The following is a 15,725-nucleotide window of genomic DNA, read 5'->3' as shown; positions in this document are numbered from 1 at the left end:
GTGAAGCTCCTTTGGATCTGGGCAGTCAGGCTTTTACAGCCACTTGAAGGGGTGGGTTCTGTTCTGGTTATTATTAGGGTGTATGGAGCTTGGAAGAAGAACAGGAAAACTCTAAAGAACCAAGGTGCAGAGTTCCCGTTGTGGCGCAGCAGACATGAATCCGACTAGTATCCATGAGGATGCAGGTTCCATCCCTGGCCTCGCTCAGTGGTTTGGAGATCTGGTATGGTTATGGCTGTGGTGTGGGCCGGCAGCTACAGCTACAGCTACAGTTCTGATTCACCCCCTGGCCTGGGAACGTCCATGTGCCACCTTTTTAGGTGCAGCCCTAAAAAGCAAACAAAAAAGAACGAAGGTTGCTCCAGAGGCAGGTATCTCTTGCCATCTCTCATATGTGGCTTTAGGGCTCTTTCCTTGGCCCTCTGGCTTTGCTGAGCTGGCCTCCTCACTCCCCTCTCCTTCCAGATTGGAATTCTGGAGGATTTTTATTTTTTATTTTATTTTATTTTTTGTCTTTTCTAGGGCCGCACCCGTGGCATATGGAGGTTCCCAAGCTAGGGGTCTAATCAGAGCTGTAGCCACCAGCCTATGCCTTAGCCACGGCAACAAGAGATCCGAGCTGTGTCTGCAACCTACACCACAGCTCATGGCAACGCCGGTTCCTTAACCCACTAAGCGAGGCCAGGGCTCGAACCCGCAACCTCATGGTTCCTAGTCAGATTCATTAACCACTGAGCCATGACAGGAACTCCTCTGGAGGATTTTTAACCCCTGATAAAATGGGGATGGTGTGGGAGATGTGGAGGGTGTACATGGGAGAACCAAATGGGAAAACCAGGAAATACTCTGGACTCAGGAACCGCAGCCCTTGTTGGCCAGGGCACTCTGCATTGCTGTCTTACCTGTGACTTCTAGGTGAGTTCCACTTGAAGGGAAGTGTCCCAGCAGAAACAGGGTTTGAAAACTCCAGCTCTAGTGTACATCTTGGATGGAGCCCTTCTGCTTGGCTTAGCTAATTACTGACGCTTGAATTGGGTAGACTCTCATGGCCCTCGTCCCCCCTTTGAACTGCCTGTGGGCGTGTGCAGGTGCCCTTGTAAGTCAAGGGCTCTTCCAGTCAGGTGCACCCTTGCCGCCCCATGCAAAGAATACAGGCACCGGGTATTGGAACCCTGCCTGGAGTGAATCAGGTGTGAAAGGCAGTGTCGAATGGAAGAGGACATTGGGCGTGGCAGACAAGGTGACTGACATGTCCAGGCAATATGCCCTGTTTAAAAGTGTGGCTTTGTCAATTAATCTTTGACAAGGGAGGCAAGAACATAAAATGGGAAAAGGAAAGTCTATTCAGCAAGCATTGCTGGGAAACCTGGACAGCAACATGCAAAGCAATGAAACTAGAACACACCCTCACACCATGCACAAAAATAAACTCCAAATGGCTGAAAGATTTAAATATACGACAGGACACCATCAAACTCCTAGAAGAAAACATAGGCAAAACACTCTCTGACATCAACATCATGAATATTTTCTCAGGTCAGTCTCCCAAAGCAATAGAAATTAGAGCAAAAACAAACCCATGGGACCTCATCAAACTGAAAAGCTTTTGCACAGCAAAGGAAACCAAAAAGAAAACAAAAAGACAACTTACAGAATGGGAGAAAATAGTTTCAAATGATGCAACGGACAAGGGCTTAATCTCTAGAATATATAAGCAACTTATACAACCCAACAGCAAAAAAACCAATCAATCAATGGAAAAATGGGCAAAAGACCTGAATAGACATTTCTCCAAAGAAGATATACAGATGGCCAACAAACACATGAAAAAATGCTCAACATCGCTGATTATAAGAGAAATGCAAATCAAAACTACCATGAGATACCACCTCACACCAGTCAGAATGGCCATCATTAATAAATCCACAAATAACAAGTGCTGGAGGGGCTGTGGAGAAAAGGGAACCCTCCTGCACTGCTGGTGGGAATGTAAACTGGTACAGCCACTATGGAGAACAGTTTGGAGATACCTTAGAAATCTATACATAGAACTTCCATATGACCCTGCAATCCCACTCTTGGGCATCTATCCGGACAAAGCTCTACTTAAAAGAGACACATGCACCCGCATGTTCATTGCAGCACTATTCACAATAGCCAGGACATGGAAACAATCCAAATGTCCATCGACAGAGGATTGGATTTGGAAGATGTGGTATATATACACAATGGAATACTACTCAGCCATAAAAAAGGATGACATCATGCCATTTGCAGCAACATGGATGGAACTAGAGAATCTCATCCTGAGTGAAATGAGCCAGAAAGACAAAGACAAATACCATATGATATCACTTATAACTGGAATCTAATATCCAGCACAAATGAACATCTCCTCAGAAAAGAAAATCATGGACTTGGAGAAGAGACTTGTGGCTGCCTGATGGGAAGGGGAGGGAGTGGGAGGGATCGGGAGCTTGGGCTTATCAGACACAACCTAGAATAGATTTACAAGGAGATCCTGCGGAATAGCATTGAGAACTATGTCTAGATACTCATGTCGCAACAGAAGAAAGGGTGGGGGAAAAAACTGTAACTGCAATGTATACATGTAAGGATAACCTGACCCCCTTGCTGTACAGTGGGAAAAAAAAAAAAAAAGTGTGGCTTTCAGGGAGTTCCCGTCGCGGCTCAGTGGTTAACGAATCTCACTAGGAACCATGAGGTTGCAGGTTCGATCCCTGGCCTTGCTCAGTGGGTTAAGGATCCACCGTTGCCGTGAGCTGTGGTGTAGGTTGCAGACGCTGCTCGGATTCCGTGTTGCTGTGGCTCTGGCGTAGGCTGGTGGCTACAGCTCCGATTAGACCCCTAGCCTGGGAACCTCCATATGCTGCAGGAGTGGCACAAGAAATGGCAAAAAGACAAAAAAAAAAAAGTGGCTTTCAGTCCCGAGCTCAGCATCTTACAGTCTTTCTAGAGAATCGTATTCCACAAAAGGCTCAGCTATGCAAAATTTCTGTTTTTCTGCACAACTTTGAAATATTTCTTACTCTGTCCCCTTCTTGGTGATCTTCATTGTGCATTGGTGTATTAAACACTGTGGAAATTTGTAAGGGGTAAATTTAGTTCTGATAAATGGAAATCCTCTTTAAAACACACACACACACACACACACACACACACACACACACACAAAAGGATTAAAGCTTTGGAAATTGATTACCCTAGAAGTGAAAGCATATGAATAGTTTTTGGTGTTTTTTTGTTTTGTTTTGTTTTTTAAGATGAATTCTGAGGAGTTCCCTGGTAACCTAGAGGATTAAGGATCCAGTGTTGTCACTGTGGTGGCTTGGGTCACTGCTGTGGTGAAAGTTCGATCCCTGGCCCAGGAACTTCTGCATGCCACAGGTGCAGCCAAAATCTTTAACAATGAAAAAAAAAAAAAAGTGAAAATATAAATTCTGGGAGAAGAGACAAGGTGGTGGAGTAGGACTTGAGCTCAGCTTCTCTTACAAGCACCTGAAAATCACAACTGCTGAACAACCACTGAGGAAAAAAAGACTGGAACCTGCCCAAAATGATATTCTCCATCCAAAGACATAAAAGAGGAAACCACAGCAAGACATGTCCATGTTATAATTTTTTAATTAAAAAAAGCAATTTCAGCTAAAAGGTAAAAAAGATAAATTACATGATTCTAGTTGGTTCCTAAGTTGTGGGCTGGGAACTCCCACTTTTTTAGAGAGAAGCCTTCCTAACTTTGAGAAAAGGGTGTCATTTCTACTATTGCGCTTGTATATTCATTTGTTCCTCAGATATTTATGAAGTACCCACAATGCCAGGCAAAACACTTGGTTTCGTGTTTAGAGTATGAAAATTCATATCCTTATTGGGATACTTTTTCAGGAATGTACAATTTTTAATGCTTATTTTTAGAATTCTTTATTTCTGACTGTCAAAGAAAAAAGATGGCAGCACAGTTATTGAACATTTTTAATCCCTGGTGTCTCAAAAGATCAAGTTCCAGGCCATCTTCGATTTAAAGTTCTTTCTACCACATCTTGTTGCTGCTCAGTTTGCTTTCTTTTATTTTTATTTATTTATTTTTTCATCTTTTGGCCTTTTCTTGGGCCGCTCCCGCGGCATATGGAGGTTCCCAGGCTAGGGATCCAATCAGAACTGTAGCTGCCAGCCTACACCAGAGCCACAGCAACGTGGGATCCGAGCCACGTCTGCAACCTACACCACAGCTCACAGCAACGCCGGATCCTTAACCCGCTGAGCGAGGCCAGGGATCGAACCCCCAACCTCATGGTTCCTAGTTGGATTTGTTAACCACTGAGCCACTGCGGGAACTCCTCTCCTCAGTTTTCTAAACATGGAAATGTACCAGGCCCTGCCAGGCTGCTGGGGTAGTGATTGGTGCTTCTTCCTACTGTACAGGGTGAGACTCAGAGGGAACTAAGCATGTTTAAGAATTAGCCCCAAGCTCAGGGTTCATGAAAGGATAGTGACTAAAAGGTTCTTTTCTGTAGTATTTAAAGATAAATATTACCTAATACTTTTTTTTTAAGTGGGAAAGTTTACAGGCACTGAAACTTCTCTTTTGGCTCATAATATATTCCTCCTCCACCAAATTATATAGCAGCTTATCCCACATTTCAATTTCTAAATAAATTGGTCTTCATTATTCTTAGATTCCTGACAGACATCCCATCTAAGAATTAATGTTTTGCATTCTGCCACTTTGAGCATGTTAAACAAATTACTCAGTGTCATTGTCACTGAATTAATTAGAAGGATTCATGTGATGACTTTAGCATACCGATGTGAATGTGGTTTTTTTATAGGGCTCATTTATTTTTTATGAATAATGACAAGTCTGTGATGGTATCATTTGTGGTTTTTGCATTACCTGCCTTAGGGAGTTGTCCTGAGGACTAATGCCAATAAAGTGGTCAGAACGGTACCTAGCCTTTAGTAAGGGATCAAATGCTATTTTTATCCTTATTAGTGAGCTTTGTGACCACAGGCTAGGGTAATCAGGGTGGTACCATTATCCTCGTTTTACCAGTGAGGATCCTTGATGCTCAGAAGTTTGATCATCTGGAAGGACTGGCAGTATCAGGATGAGAGCCTAACCTTCAGGTCCTAGTTCTGTGTTCCTGGCTACCCACATAACTGGCATTTTGGGGTTTATTATTTCAATGTGTGAATTTGGGCAGGATGCAAACATTCAGGCCATAGTAGTTAAGCCAGCTTGTATGAAAATAGTACAATGCAGAGTATATAGTAGGAACTCCATTGAAACGGTTCTTTTCCTTCTGTGCAGTTCATAGCTGGTAGGACTCTCTTCTCCTTTCCCTTTCCCCTGTTGATGCCCCAGCTGAGCCCTTTGTCCCCAGACCACTCAGGAGCCTCTAGTCTTCAGCAGTCAGTGGTGGTCTTAGCTCAGGCTGCTATAACCAAGAATCATAGACTGAGTGGCTTAAACCACAGAAACCTACTTTGTCACAGTTCTGGGGGCTTAAAATCTGAGATCAAGGTGGTGGGAGGGTTGGTTTTCTGAGGCCTCTCTCCTTGGTTTGTAGACAGCCGCCTTCTTCCTGTGTCTTCACATGGTCTTTCCTCTGTGCCCGTCTGTGTCCTAATCTCCACTTCTTACAAGGATACAACTCATAGTGGATCAGGGCCTATTCTCTTGACCTTATTTTAATGTAACAGAGGTCTTCTAATAATAAAAGACCCAGCATGATGGAGGATAATGTGAGAAAAATAATGTGTGTGTGTGTGTGTGTGTGTGTGTGTGTGTGTGTGACTGGTCATTTGCTGTATAGTAGAACATTGACAGAGCACTGTAAACCAGCTATAATGGAAAAAATAAAAATCATTAATAAAAATAATAATAATAAAAAAGACCCTATCTCCAAATATAGTCACATTCCCAAGTGCCAGGGATTAGGGCCTCAACAAAAGAATTTGGGGGAGGGAGTTCTTATTGTGGTTCAGCAGATTCTTAACCCATTGTTAATTCGGGTGATCCCTGGCCTCGCGCAGTGGGTTAAGGCTGTGGTGTAGATTGCAGATGTGGCTCAGATGCAGCATTGCTGTGGCTGTGGCGTAGGCCTAAACCTGCAGCTCTGACTTGACCCCTAGCCCAGGGACTTCCATATGCTGCAAGTGCAGCCATAAAAAGAAAAAAAAAAAAAAAGAATTTTAGGGAACTCCTATAACAGTGGTCTAGCAAGGAAGAGCATCTAGGCCTCAGAGTTCCAGCCCAGTGTAATCCCAGCTCATCATCACAACCCTTGGGATACTGAAACCCATTAAATACGATTCAGTGCACTCTGCTCAAAAAAACAAACAAACCAAGAAAACCAAACAAAAACCTAGCAAATAGGACCTAGTTCCTTCCTTAGGGAATGGAAGAAAGGAGGCTGGGACTTGTTCATTGTCAGGTACTGTGCTGGGTTGAGTGCCTAACAAATATTATCCCCCCGTCTCAGCTTTGCCCGAGGGGGGATAGGCATAGTTGGCTCCGTAGAGGGAGAAAGAGGCCTTAAGTCACTTGCCCAGGTCACAGGGTTACCGTGTGATTTACTCATGCGGCAGTTCCATTTCTAAACAACATTGAGAAGATGAAGGAACTTAGGAGTCACTTGGGTGAAGTTAGGAAGAAAACAGACCTCCTGTTTACCCAACTCAGCCCTTCTCTTGAGAATTAAAAGCCATTTGTATGGCTGATAAAAGGAAGGAAGACAGGAGTTCCTGTCATGGCACAGCGGAAACGAGTCCGACTAGGAACCATGAGGTTGAGGGTTCGATCCCTGGCCTTGCTCAGTGGGTTAAGGATCTGGCATTGCTGTGAGCTGTGGTGTAGGTCGCAGATTCAGCTTGGATCCGGCGTTGCTGTGGCTCTGGCGTAGGCTGGCAGCAACAGCTCCAGTTGGACCCCTTGCCTGGGAACCTCCACATGCCACAGGTATGTCTCTAAAAAGACAAAAAAAAAAAAAAAAAAAAAAAAAAAAAAAAAGGAAGGTAGGCAGATGGAAGAAACTTTTCTAAAAGCAGATTTAAGACTCTTTTGGAAAAAAGTCACTGGGTTCTGGAGGGAGCAAGGGAGACTCTGTCACCTGCTTTTCTCCAGGCTGATCCATCAGCCCATGAATAAGTTGTATTTGTCCAACAACAGCTTTAATCCATCCCAGCTTTAATCCATCCATCCTGGATTTTCTATTTATCCCTCCCTAGCTGGAGGCAGCAGGATAGGCAGTTGGAAAAATCATACTCTAAAAGTGAGACCATTAGGGTTCAAATCTCATTTTCACTACTTGCTCACTGTGTGGTCTTAGGCAAGTCACTTAAGCTTTCTGAGATCTTACTTCTCTCTGCTGCTAAAAAAAAAAAAAAAAAAAAAAAAAAAAAAAAAAAAAAAAAAAAAAAGGGCGATAGCAATCATGACTTCTGATGAGGTTGTGAGCATAAAGTGATTTAATCTATGTAAAGAGTCTCACAAAAGGATTAGCTGTAGCCCTTACAAAAAAACAAGGCCGGCAACAAGGATCTTTGTGTATTTTCTGATGTATGTCTCTACTACTTGCAAGTCCCTAATAGGCAGGTGGTAGACGTTCATTCATATTTCTTATGTGGCTGAATTAATTCAAGAACCATGGATCCTGAGCAGTCTGTGATGAAGAGGAAGTACCTGATTTCAGCAAATTTCTAGAGTTGTTTGTTTTTGTTTTTTGGGGGTTTTTTGGGTTTTTTTTTTTGTTTTTTTTTTTTTATGTTTTGTTGAAGCTGTAACTGGTGCAGAGAGAAGGAAGTGAGGCCCAGTAGGCGTGAGAAAGCTTCTCTCAGTCTCCTGAGTAACTGGAGAGTTCTGGGCTGTCCAGATGTGGTTTCCCCTCCCACTCACCTGTATCATCTCTAGATCTGCAGTAGAATGACTTTCTGAGACCTCTGGGCTCCGACAGTATAGACCAAATGCCCATTCTGGTGCATTTCAGGCTTCCATTTTGTACTGCTCCCTGGGATTGGTTTAATGATAGGTGTTGGCATCAAAACTCCTAAAGTGATTGCCCCAATTTTCTTTCCAGGCTCAGGCTGCACGAAGAAAAGGTTATTAAAGATAGGCGACATCATCTCAAAACCTACCCAAACTGTTTTGTCGCAAAAGAACTGATTGACTGGCTGATCGAACACAAAGAGGCTTCTGACCGAGAGACGGCAATTAAGCTCATGCAGAAATTAGCAGACCGGGGCATTATTCATCACGGTGAGTGAGGGGGCGCCAGGCATGGTCACCTGAGATCAAACGAAGGACTCCACGTCTGTTTCAGATATGGACCCACCCATTTAAGAAATAAAATCTCTCCCTCACGTACTTCTCCCTAATCACATTCCCTTCCTTCTTCAAGAGGCATTTCCATGGACTTCTTTGTGCTTTTTCCTTTCTATATATGCCTCTCTTGGCAAAATAATATTATCATTTTACATGTTTTGCATCATTATAGAGATGCATGATTATTCATCTGCAATTTGATCAACATGTTCTTTGCAGGATTCACTCATAGTGACAGTGCCTCTTTTTTTTTAATTTTATCAGAGTGTAGTTGCCTTACAATGTCGTGTTAGTTTCAAGTGTACTGCATCGTGAGTCACTTTTACATACACACTTGTACATTCTTTTTCAGATTCTTGTCCCATGTAGGTTATTACAGAATATTGAGCAGATTTCCCTGTGCTGTACAGTAGGTCCTTGTTAGTTATCTCTTTTATATGTGGTAGTGTGTAGATGTTAATCACAACCTCCTCATTTATCCCTCTCCCTCCCCTCCCAGTGTATCTTGTTTGCTCATTTTCACTGCCATGTGTACCATGTATCATTTTGGCCTTTATTCGTTCTCCTACTGATGGACATTTAGGCTGTTTCCAAGTTTTTGCTGTTACCCCTAGTGGTTCAGTGAACATTCATGAAAATGCCTCCTTGAAATCTCAAACCCTGGGCAAGACCTTTCTCATGCTGTTATTCTCTTGGGCTGGAGTGCCCTTACATCTACATATTTACTCCTTTTCTCCTCATTCTGCGGGTCTCCTCCACTCACACACTCTTCCGAGAAGCATGCATTTCCCAAAGCTGGTGTATTGGGTGTGTTCCTCCTTTGGGCTCCCACTTCAGTGTCTTCTCATTTCCTCATAGCCTTATCACACCATATTTTTTTTGGGAGGGGGGCATACCCGCAGCATATAGAAGTTCCTAGGCGAGGGATCAAATCCTAGCGACTGCTGCAAGCCACACCACAGCTGTGGCAATGCCAGATCCTTAACCTGCTGTGCCACAGTGGGAACTCCACACCATATTTTAATTACATATTAAGATTTCTCTTTCTCTTATTAGATTCAGCTTTTATGAGGCTGATGACTGCCTCAGTATCATGCCCAAGAAGAATTTGTAGAAATAATGATGAATTGAATTTTGTCTCTTTTAATAAATGATGATAGTAATGAAATGTTGGGTAATAAAATTGAGCACTTTTCTGTGCCAGGTACTATGCAAAATGCTTTACATGTATTAAACTATGTAGCTGTTCACTTCGGCAGCACATATACTAAAAGAAAAAAAAATTACGTAGTTGTATGCTCGAGAAATTAGGTAGTAAAGCAAATCTGAATTAGCATCTTCCTTCATTTGAGAGATTAAGAGAGTTTTTGTTTTCTTATTTGCCTCTCTTTTTATATTGTCTTTCAGTGTGTGACGAGCATAAGGAATTCAAGGATGTCAAACTCTTCTACCGCTTTAGAAAGGATGACGGCACCTTCCCACTGGACAATGAAGTGAAGGCCTTCATGAGAGGACAGAGGCTGTATGAGAAGTATGTTGCACGTGAACTCCCCCGCTGTGTTCTTGTGGAGAGAGACAGGGCTATTTCAGTCTTTTATCGTTTTGACTTCAGCCTGGCTCTTACATGTGGGGTGGTTACATAACTGTTCCTTTTGATATGAGAAAACCCAATCACTCACTTGCCTTTCTCTTTGCCAGAAATCAAGTTGATGTCATAAGATTCTTAGTAAAGAATTTATTTAAACAGTATTTTCTATATTTAGGTCAATTTAACAAGACTGCGGAAGTAAAAGCAAAACTTTGGCACTTGATGTTTGCCATCAAGGGATGCAGTTGCCTCTTCTCTTTTAAATACGGGTGTATGACATGGAGGTTTGGTCTTGTAACTGGCTAGAAGCAGTGTCAAGGACAGGGGCAGTTCCAGTTCAGGTCAAGAGATGAGTAGTGAGAGAAGTCCGATAGCAGGATGGCCTGCGAGGAATTCCCTCTCAGCTCCTTGGAAGAGATGAGTGTACTGTGTAACCCTGGAGTATTTGGTTGGTGGATCTTGAATCTCTCAGTGGTTTGTCTCTGAGCTGATCTGCTATTTCTGCAGTCCCTTTCCTAGCCTGCCTGCCTTGTTTTTCAGGGCAGCCCTTACAGAGAAAGAGTGCAGGGGTAGTGACACCTGTTTCTTAACTGCAGTTACCCTTTCAAAACATTTATAATATAGAAGAGCCTACTCTGTAAGTGGGTTGGTGCGTGGGGCAGAGGCACCTCGGAGGTCAGATTGAGTGGCATGATGGTTAGGAACCCAACAAGGTTTGAATTCTAGCCCTGCCACCTCTGAAAACCTCAGCATCCTCTTTTATGATATGGGAGTGGGTGATAGAACCTACCTCCTAGGTGTTTAATGCTATTGTGGGAATTAAAAAAATAAATTGGAGTTCCTGTTGTGGCTCAGTGGGTTAAGAACCTCACTAGTATCCATAAGGATGTGGGTTCGATCCCTGGCCTTGCTCTGTGGGTTAAGGATCAGACGTTGCTGAAAGCTGCAGCGTAGGTTGAAGACATGACTGTGGCGTAGGCCTGAAGCTGCAGCTCCAATTCAGCCCCTAGCTTGGGAACTTCCATATTGCACAGGTGTGGCCCTAAAGAGAAAAAAAGAAAGAGAGTGGTCTAGCAAGGTGCAGCCTTAAAAAGAAAAACAAAATTTAAAAGAATAAATTGTATCAAGTACTTAAATATTTAGTTCAGTCACCCTGGTATGTTGTCAGGCCGGAGGTGGGACAGCCATTTTTAAAAATATATTAAATGATGTTGACAACCTCTCTTCATTCTGTCTCTCCTGTGTTCCACCTCTGTCCCAATTCTGTTCACTTCTGTTTCTGGAGCTGGTATTGTCCAACCACATAATGTCTGATATGTACTAGTTCTCTTAGTTCTCTGATCAAACTTACTTTCTGTCTCAAAATATAGAAAATCCTTCATCTCCGTGACTCCCATGAATTTGAAGGGAAGGGATCTATCAACACTTCATTTGTATGCTTAAGTGTGTGCATATGTTTTGTTGCTCCTTTCTTTTACTTCTTCAGTTCCTTTTGGAAAATTCTAGCAAGTGTTAAGTATTTAGATTACGCTAACAGTCGCTTCAAACAATAACATTCTGTGTTGTCAAAAGCAGGGCGTTCTCCTGCACAGCGGAGTAACGATCTGATGTTGTCACTGCAATGGCTCAGGTCACTGCTGTGGCACAGGTTCGATCCATGGCCTGAGAACTTCCACATACATGTCATTCCCGTGGAAAGAAGCCAGGGGATCCTGTAACACTCCTCTCTAGCTACAGATTATCTCTTGGGATCTGAGTAGCCATGTTCTGGGACAGGGATTAGCAATAACTGAAATGTCTGATGGAGAACTGTTCTCACTGATGGGATGGCTATGATAAGAAAAGTTGAAGAAAGATGGTCAGACTTGCTAGCAAACACTTACTCCAGCCCCACCTTCTGTTGCTTCTCCCCCTACATCCTGTGCACTCTTCATGCTAAACTGCGTGTCTCTGGATCTTCCAAGTCTCCTCTTTGCCTTCAGGACATTTATTAATTTATTAATTATCCAAAAATACTTACTGAGCCCTCACCACTTGCCAGGCACAATTATAGGCACTGGAAATGTGCCTTGAACCAAAGGCAGAGAAAGCCTCTGCCCTCATAGGGCTCGCATTCTAATTGAAGAGGCAGACATTAAAGGGATAACATGTGAAGAGGACTATGTTTGGTACAGGTGATTTTTCACTGATGGAAAGAAAAATAGACTTATTGAAGGTGGCAAGCTGTTTTAGAGGTGAGTACAGGGGAGATGTCTCTGAAGAGGTAGCATTTGAATAAAGGAGACTTGTGTATCTGCTGGAACAGCATCCCAGGCAGAGGCCACAAGCAAGGATAAAGGCTTGAGGTAGGAATGTGCTGGGTATATTTTAGGACAGTAAAGAGGCCAGAGTGTCCAGAGGGCAGGAAGTAAAGGGGGAGTAGTAGGAGATGAATGGGGATCAAATCATATAGGGCCTTTACTGCCATGATATTGAAATTTTTATCTTAGTTGTGATGCGAGGCCATGGGAGAGTAGGGAGTGGTAAGGTGGTGATCCGATGTGCTTTTTGCATATGCCGCTCCCTCTGTCTAGAAGTCTCTTCCTGCCACGCTCAGCCCTTTCTCTTGCTCACTTTGACTCTTCCTGGCTTCAGATCAATTTAGCCTTTTCAGAGAATCCTTCATATCCCCTAGGACTGAGCTAGATACTGCTACTGTGTTTGCCTTATGAAAGAGCTGTATTCAGATTTTGTATGTTTATGGCGTTAAACTGAAAAACCTAAAGGGAGGAACTGCTTTATCTTTCTTTGTCTTTCTTATGGTTTCCCAGGAGCCTGGCCAATTGTAAATTGTAAATATTTGCTGGAAAGGATGAATAAATTTTTTGATCCCTGGACAAGCTGATCAATATTGCTGTACTTTTCTGTGTGCAGTTGGCTTTCTACTCAACTAGTGTTCAGTGTCTCAATTCCAAGTCAATGCATGTTTTCAAACTGCTTGTAAAGTTAGCACTAGGAGAGGTAATTTAATAAGTACTTAACCTTGCATGACCTAAATGCTGCCTTGCAAATCTTGGCCCCTACTTTTGGTTGCTAGAACAGACGTGGAACAAACTTTGGGGCATTTGAAATTTTTTAGTTCAGTTTACCTAGTTGATCTGTTTTGTTTATTACCTATTTTTTAACCTATTTTTAATGTATTTCCTTTGTTTCACTGGCCATGTTTCCCATGCATCTCAACATATACTATGACTTTGTAAGTTTTGGATACTTAAAAAAATATATCATTAAAAAATGAGTAGTTGGGAGTCCCCATCGTGGCCTTGAAAACCTGGATTCTATCCCTGGCCTTGCTCAGTGGATTAAGGATCTAGCATTGCCATGATCTGTGGTGTAGGTCACAGATGTGGCTTGGATCTGGCATTGCTGTGGCTGTGGTATAGGCTGGCAGCTATAGCTCAGATTCGACCCCAGCCTGGGAACTTCCATATGCTGCAGGTGCGGCCCTAGAAAAATAAATAAAATAAAAAATGAATAGTTGGAGTTCCTGTTATGGGTCTGCAGGTTAAGAATCCAACTAGTATCCATGAGGATTAGGTTTCAATCCCTGACCTCACTCAGTGATTTAAAGATCTCACGTTGCTGCAAGCTTTGGCGTAGGATGCAGCTCGGATCTGGCATTGCTATGGCTGTGGCGTAGGCCGGCAGCTACAGCTCCAGTTTGACTCCTGGCCTGGGACCCTCCATATGCTGTGAGTGCAGCCCTAAAAAAAAAAAAAAAAAAAAAAATGAGTAGCTGGTTTTGGAGTTTTCACTTTGGCACAGTGGGTTAACAATCTGACTGTAGTGTCTCTGGTTGCTTCAGAGGTGCAGATTTGATCCCTGGCCCGGTGCAGTGGGTTGCCAAAGCTATAGCATAGGTTGTAGGCTGTGGCTCAGATTCAGTTCCTGCCCTGGGAACTTCCATGTGCCACAGGTATGGCTATTAAAATAATAAAATAAAATAAAAATAAATAAAGAATTTTATTTATTTTAGAATTGGCAGAGTTCCTGCTGTGGAGCACGGGTTTAAGGAGCCAGCATTGCCTCTGCAGCGGCATGGGTTCAATCCCTGGGCCAGGAACTTCCCTGTGTCTTGGGAGCAGCCAACAACAGGAAAAAGAAATAGAATCGATACCCCCCCCCCATATTATTTTAGCCAGCACCCTTGCTTAGGATATCTCTGACATTTGTGAAAGAAGGTCTTGCAAAATATGTGTCCCTTTAGTTGTTTTCCTTTTAAAATAATAACAGCAGATAATATTTGCTGACTGCTAACTATGACTATGTATCAGACATCCTGGCTAATCTGTTTCATTTAATCATCACAACTCCTAGTTAGATGCTCTCATTGTCCCTATTTTATGGGTAAGACTTACACAAAGTCACCTCAAAGTCTTACACAAAGTCAACAAACCCAAAAACCAGCTGGTATTTGAACCAAGGGTCTAGAGCCCAAATTTATCGCTACTAGACTACTAGGCTATTAATGAACCTTTTCTGTTTCCTTTAATAGAGATTAAATGAATGAAACCAATGGTTACTTGAAAAATGTAACAAGGGGTTTGTGAATATCTGGGTATGGCATTTTCTATAAAAATTCATGGAAAATATCCCAGAATTTCAAAGTAGGAAATTTACATTGGAAAAGGGTAAATCTATGTGGTGTCCTCTAAATATGATAAAAATGACTTCTATTTATAAATTAAACTTCGCAAAGCACTGCCATCAGATTGTTTTATCTGAACCTCCTCAATAGAGTAACAATAGATAGTAAATAATAATATAATAATAATAGCATAGGAAATAATAATAGAAAATAGATGGGGTGTTACGTTATTGCCTCCAGAAGGAGGAGCCTCTGGGGGTCCAGAACAGTTAAGTCACTTCTGTGTTCTGGGGCTACAGCTCGAGGCAGACAGGAGACGCCTGACCCCAGGGTGGCAGGTACTGCGAACTGGGGCTGTGGCTCGAGGCAGACAGGAGACGCCTGACCCAGGGTGGCAGGTGTGCAGGCCATGCTCGCCAAAACCTCCCACCAGCTCTTGAGGGCCTGGCTGTATTGTCAATATTTCCTTTTTGCTCTCCTCTGGCTTGTTTGTACTGTGTTATTAATAGGCCTTTGTGAAACCCGGTGGTTTCTGGCTGGGGTTTTGCTGAAACATGCTGGTTTGGAGACCTGCTGGCTTTCTAACCACTGGCAGTGTTTCTCAGTCTGCTCTTTGGCAGGACACATCTGTGTCTCAAGACTAAAATTCAGTGACTCTGCTCCTTCTTAGTGTCCATGTCACTTCAGTTACCTTAACTTGGAGGTTCTTGAATGAACGCTAGTTAAGGGGCAGAAGCTGGCCTTTTCATGTTGTCCCAATGTGAGGAAGGTTATAGGGGAGTTGGTGACATGGATCCTCTCTCACAGTAAGTGGCAGAGGGTAAGGTTTTAGAGTCACATAGTCCTGGTCTCCAGTTCAGTCTCATACCTTGCATGCTCTGTGACCTTGAGGAGGCCTTGAACCTCTCTGATTTGCAGTCTTAAAGGGAGATAAGGGGGGAACCCACTGGGGAAGGCTGTGTGAAGGATTGGATGAAATCTATTCTGTAAAGAAAAGTGCTAATTGGATGAAATCCATTCTGCGCCGTGCTAAGCCCCGTGCTTGGCACAGATTGAGATCCCAAGAAATCTTAGCTGCAGCTGTTAGAATAGTGAATAATAATAGAAGCAAAGGATATTCTTCTTTTATCATATTACTTTAAGATAGCACCTACTAGGAGTTCCCT

The 15,725-nt window shown here is 42.9% G+C and overlaps 1 protein-coding gene across 7 annotated transcripts in view; it reads left to right on the top strand.

The window, feature by feature from the left end:
* DEPTOR (DEP domain containing MTOR interacting protein) overlaps nucleotides 1-15,725 on the top strand; it is a 234,387-nt gene that overhangs the window by 75,131 nt on the left and 143,531 nt on the right. For 6 of the 7 annotated variants that reach the window (XR_014842788.1, XR_014842789.1, XR_014842787.1 and 3 more), the window contains 2 exon segments: nucleotides 8,100-8,278; nucleotides 9,752-9,875. Coding sequence is in view for 3 of the 7 variants with exons in the window: in XM_021090558.2 (XP_020946217.1) it covers nucleotides 8,100-8,278; nucleotides 9,752-9,875 (303 nt within the window). In the remaining 4 variants the exon portion in view is untranslated. 7 annotated transcript variants of the gene reach the window in all.

The sequence above is a fragment of the Sus scrofa genome, chromosome 4 (genome assembly GCF_054392235.1).
Source record: "Sus scrofa isolate SSC_HxYL_T2T_F1_AM1 chromosome 4, Sscrofa_HxYL_maternal_Yorkshire_Landrace_v2.0, whole genome shotgun sequence".
NCBI lineage: Eukaryota > Metazoa > Chordata > Mammalia > Artiodactyla > Suidae > Sus > Sus scrofa.
Note: the sequence above shows the minus strand (reverse complement) of the source record. Positions and strands in the feature narration are given on the sequence as shown.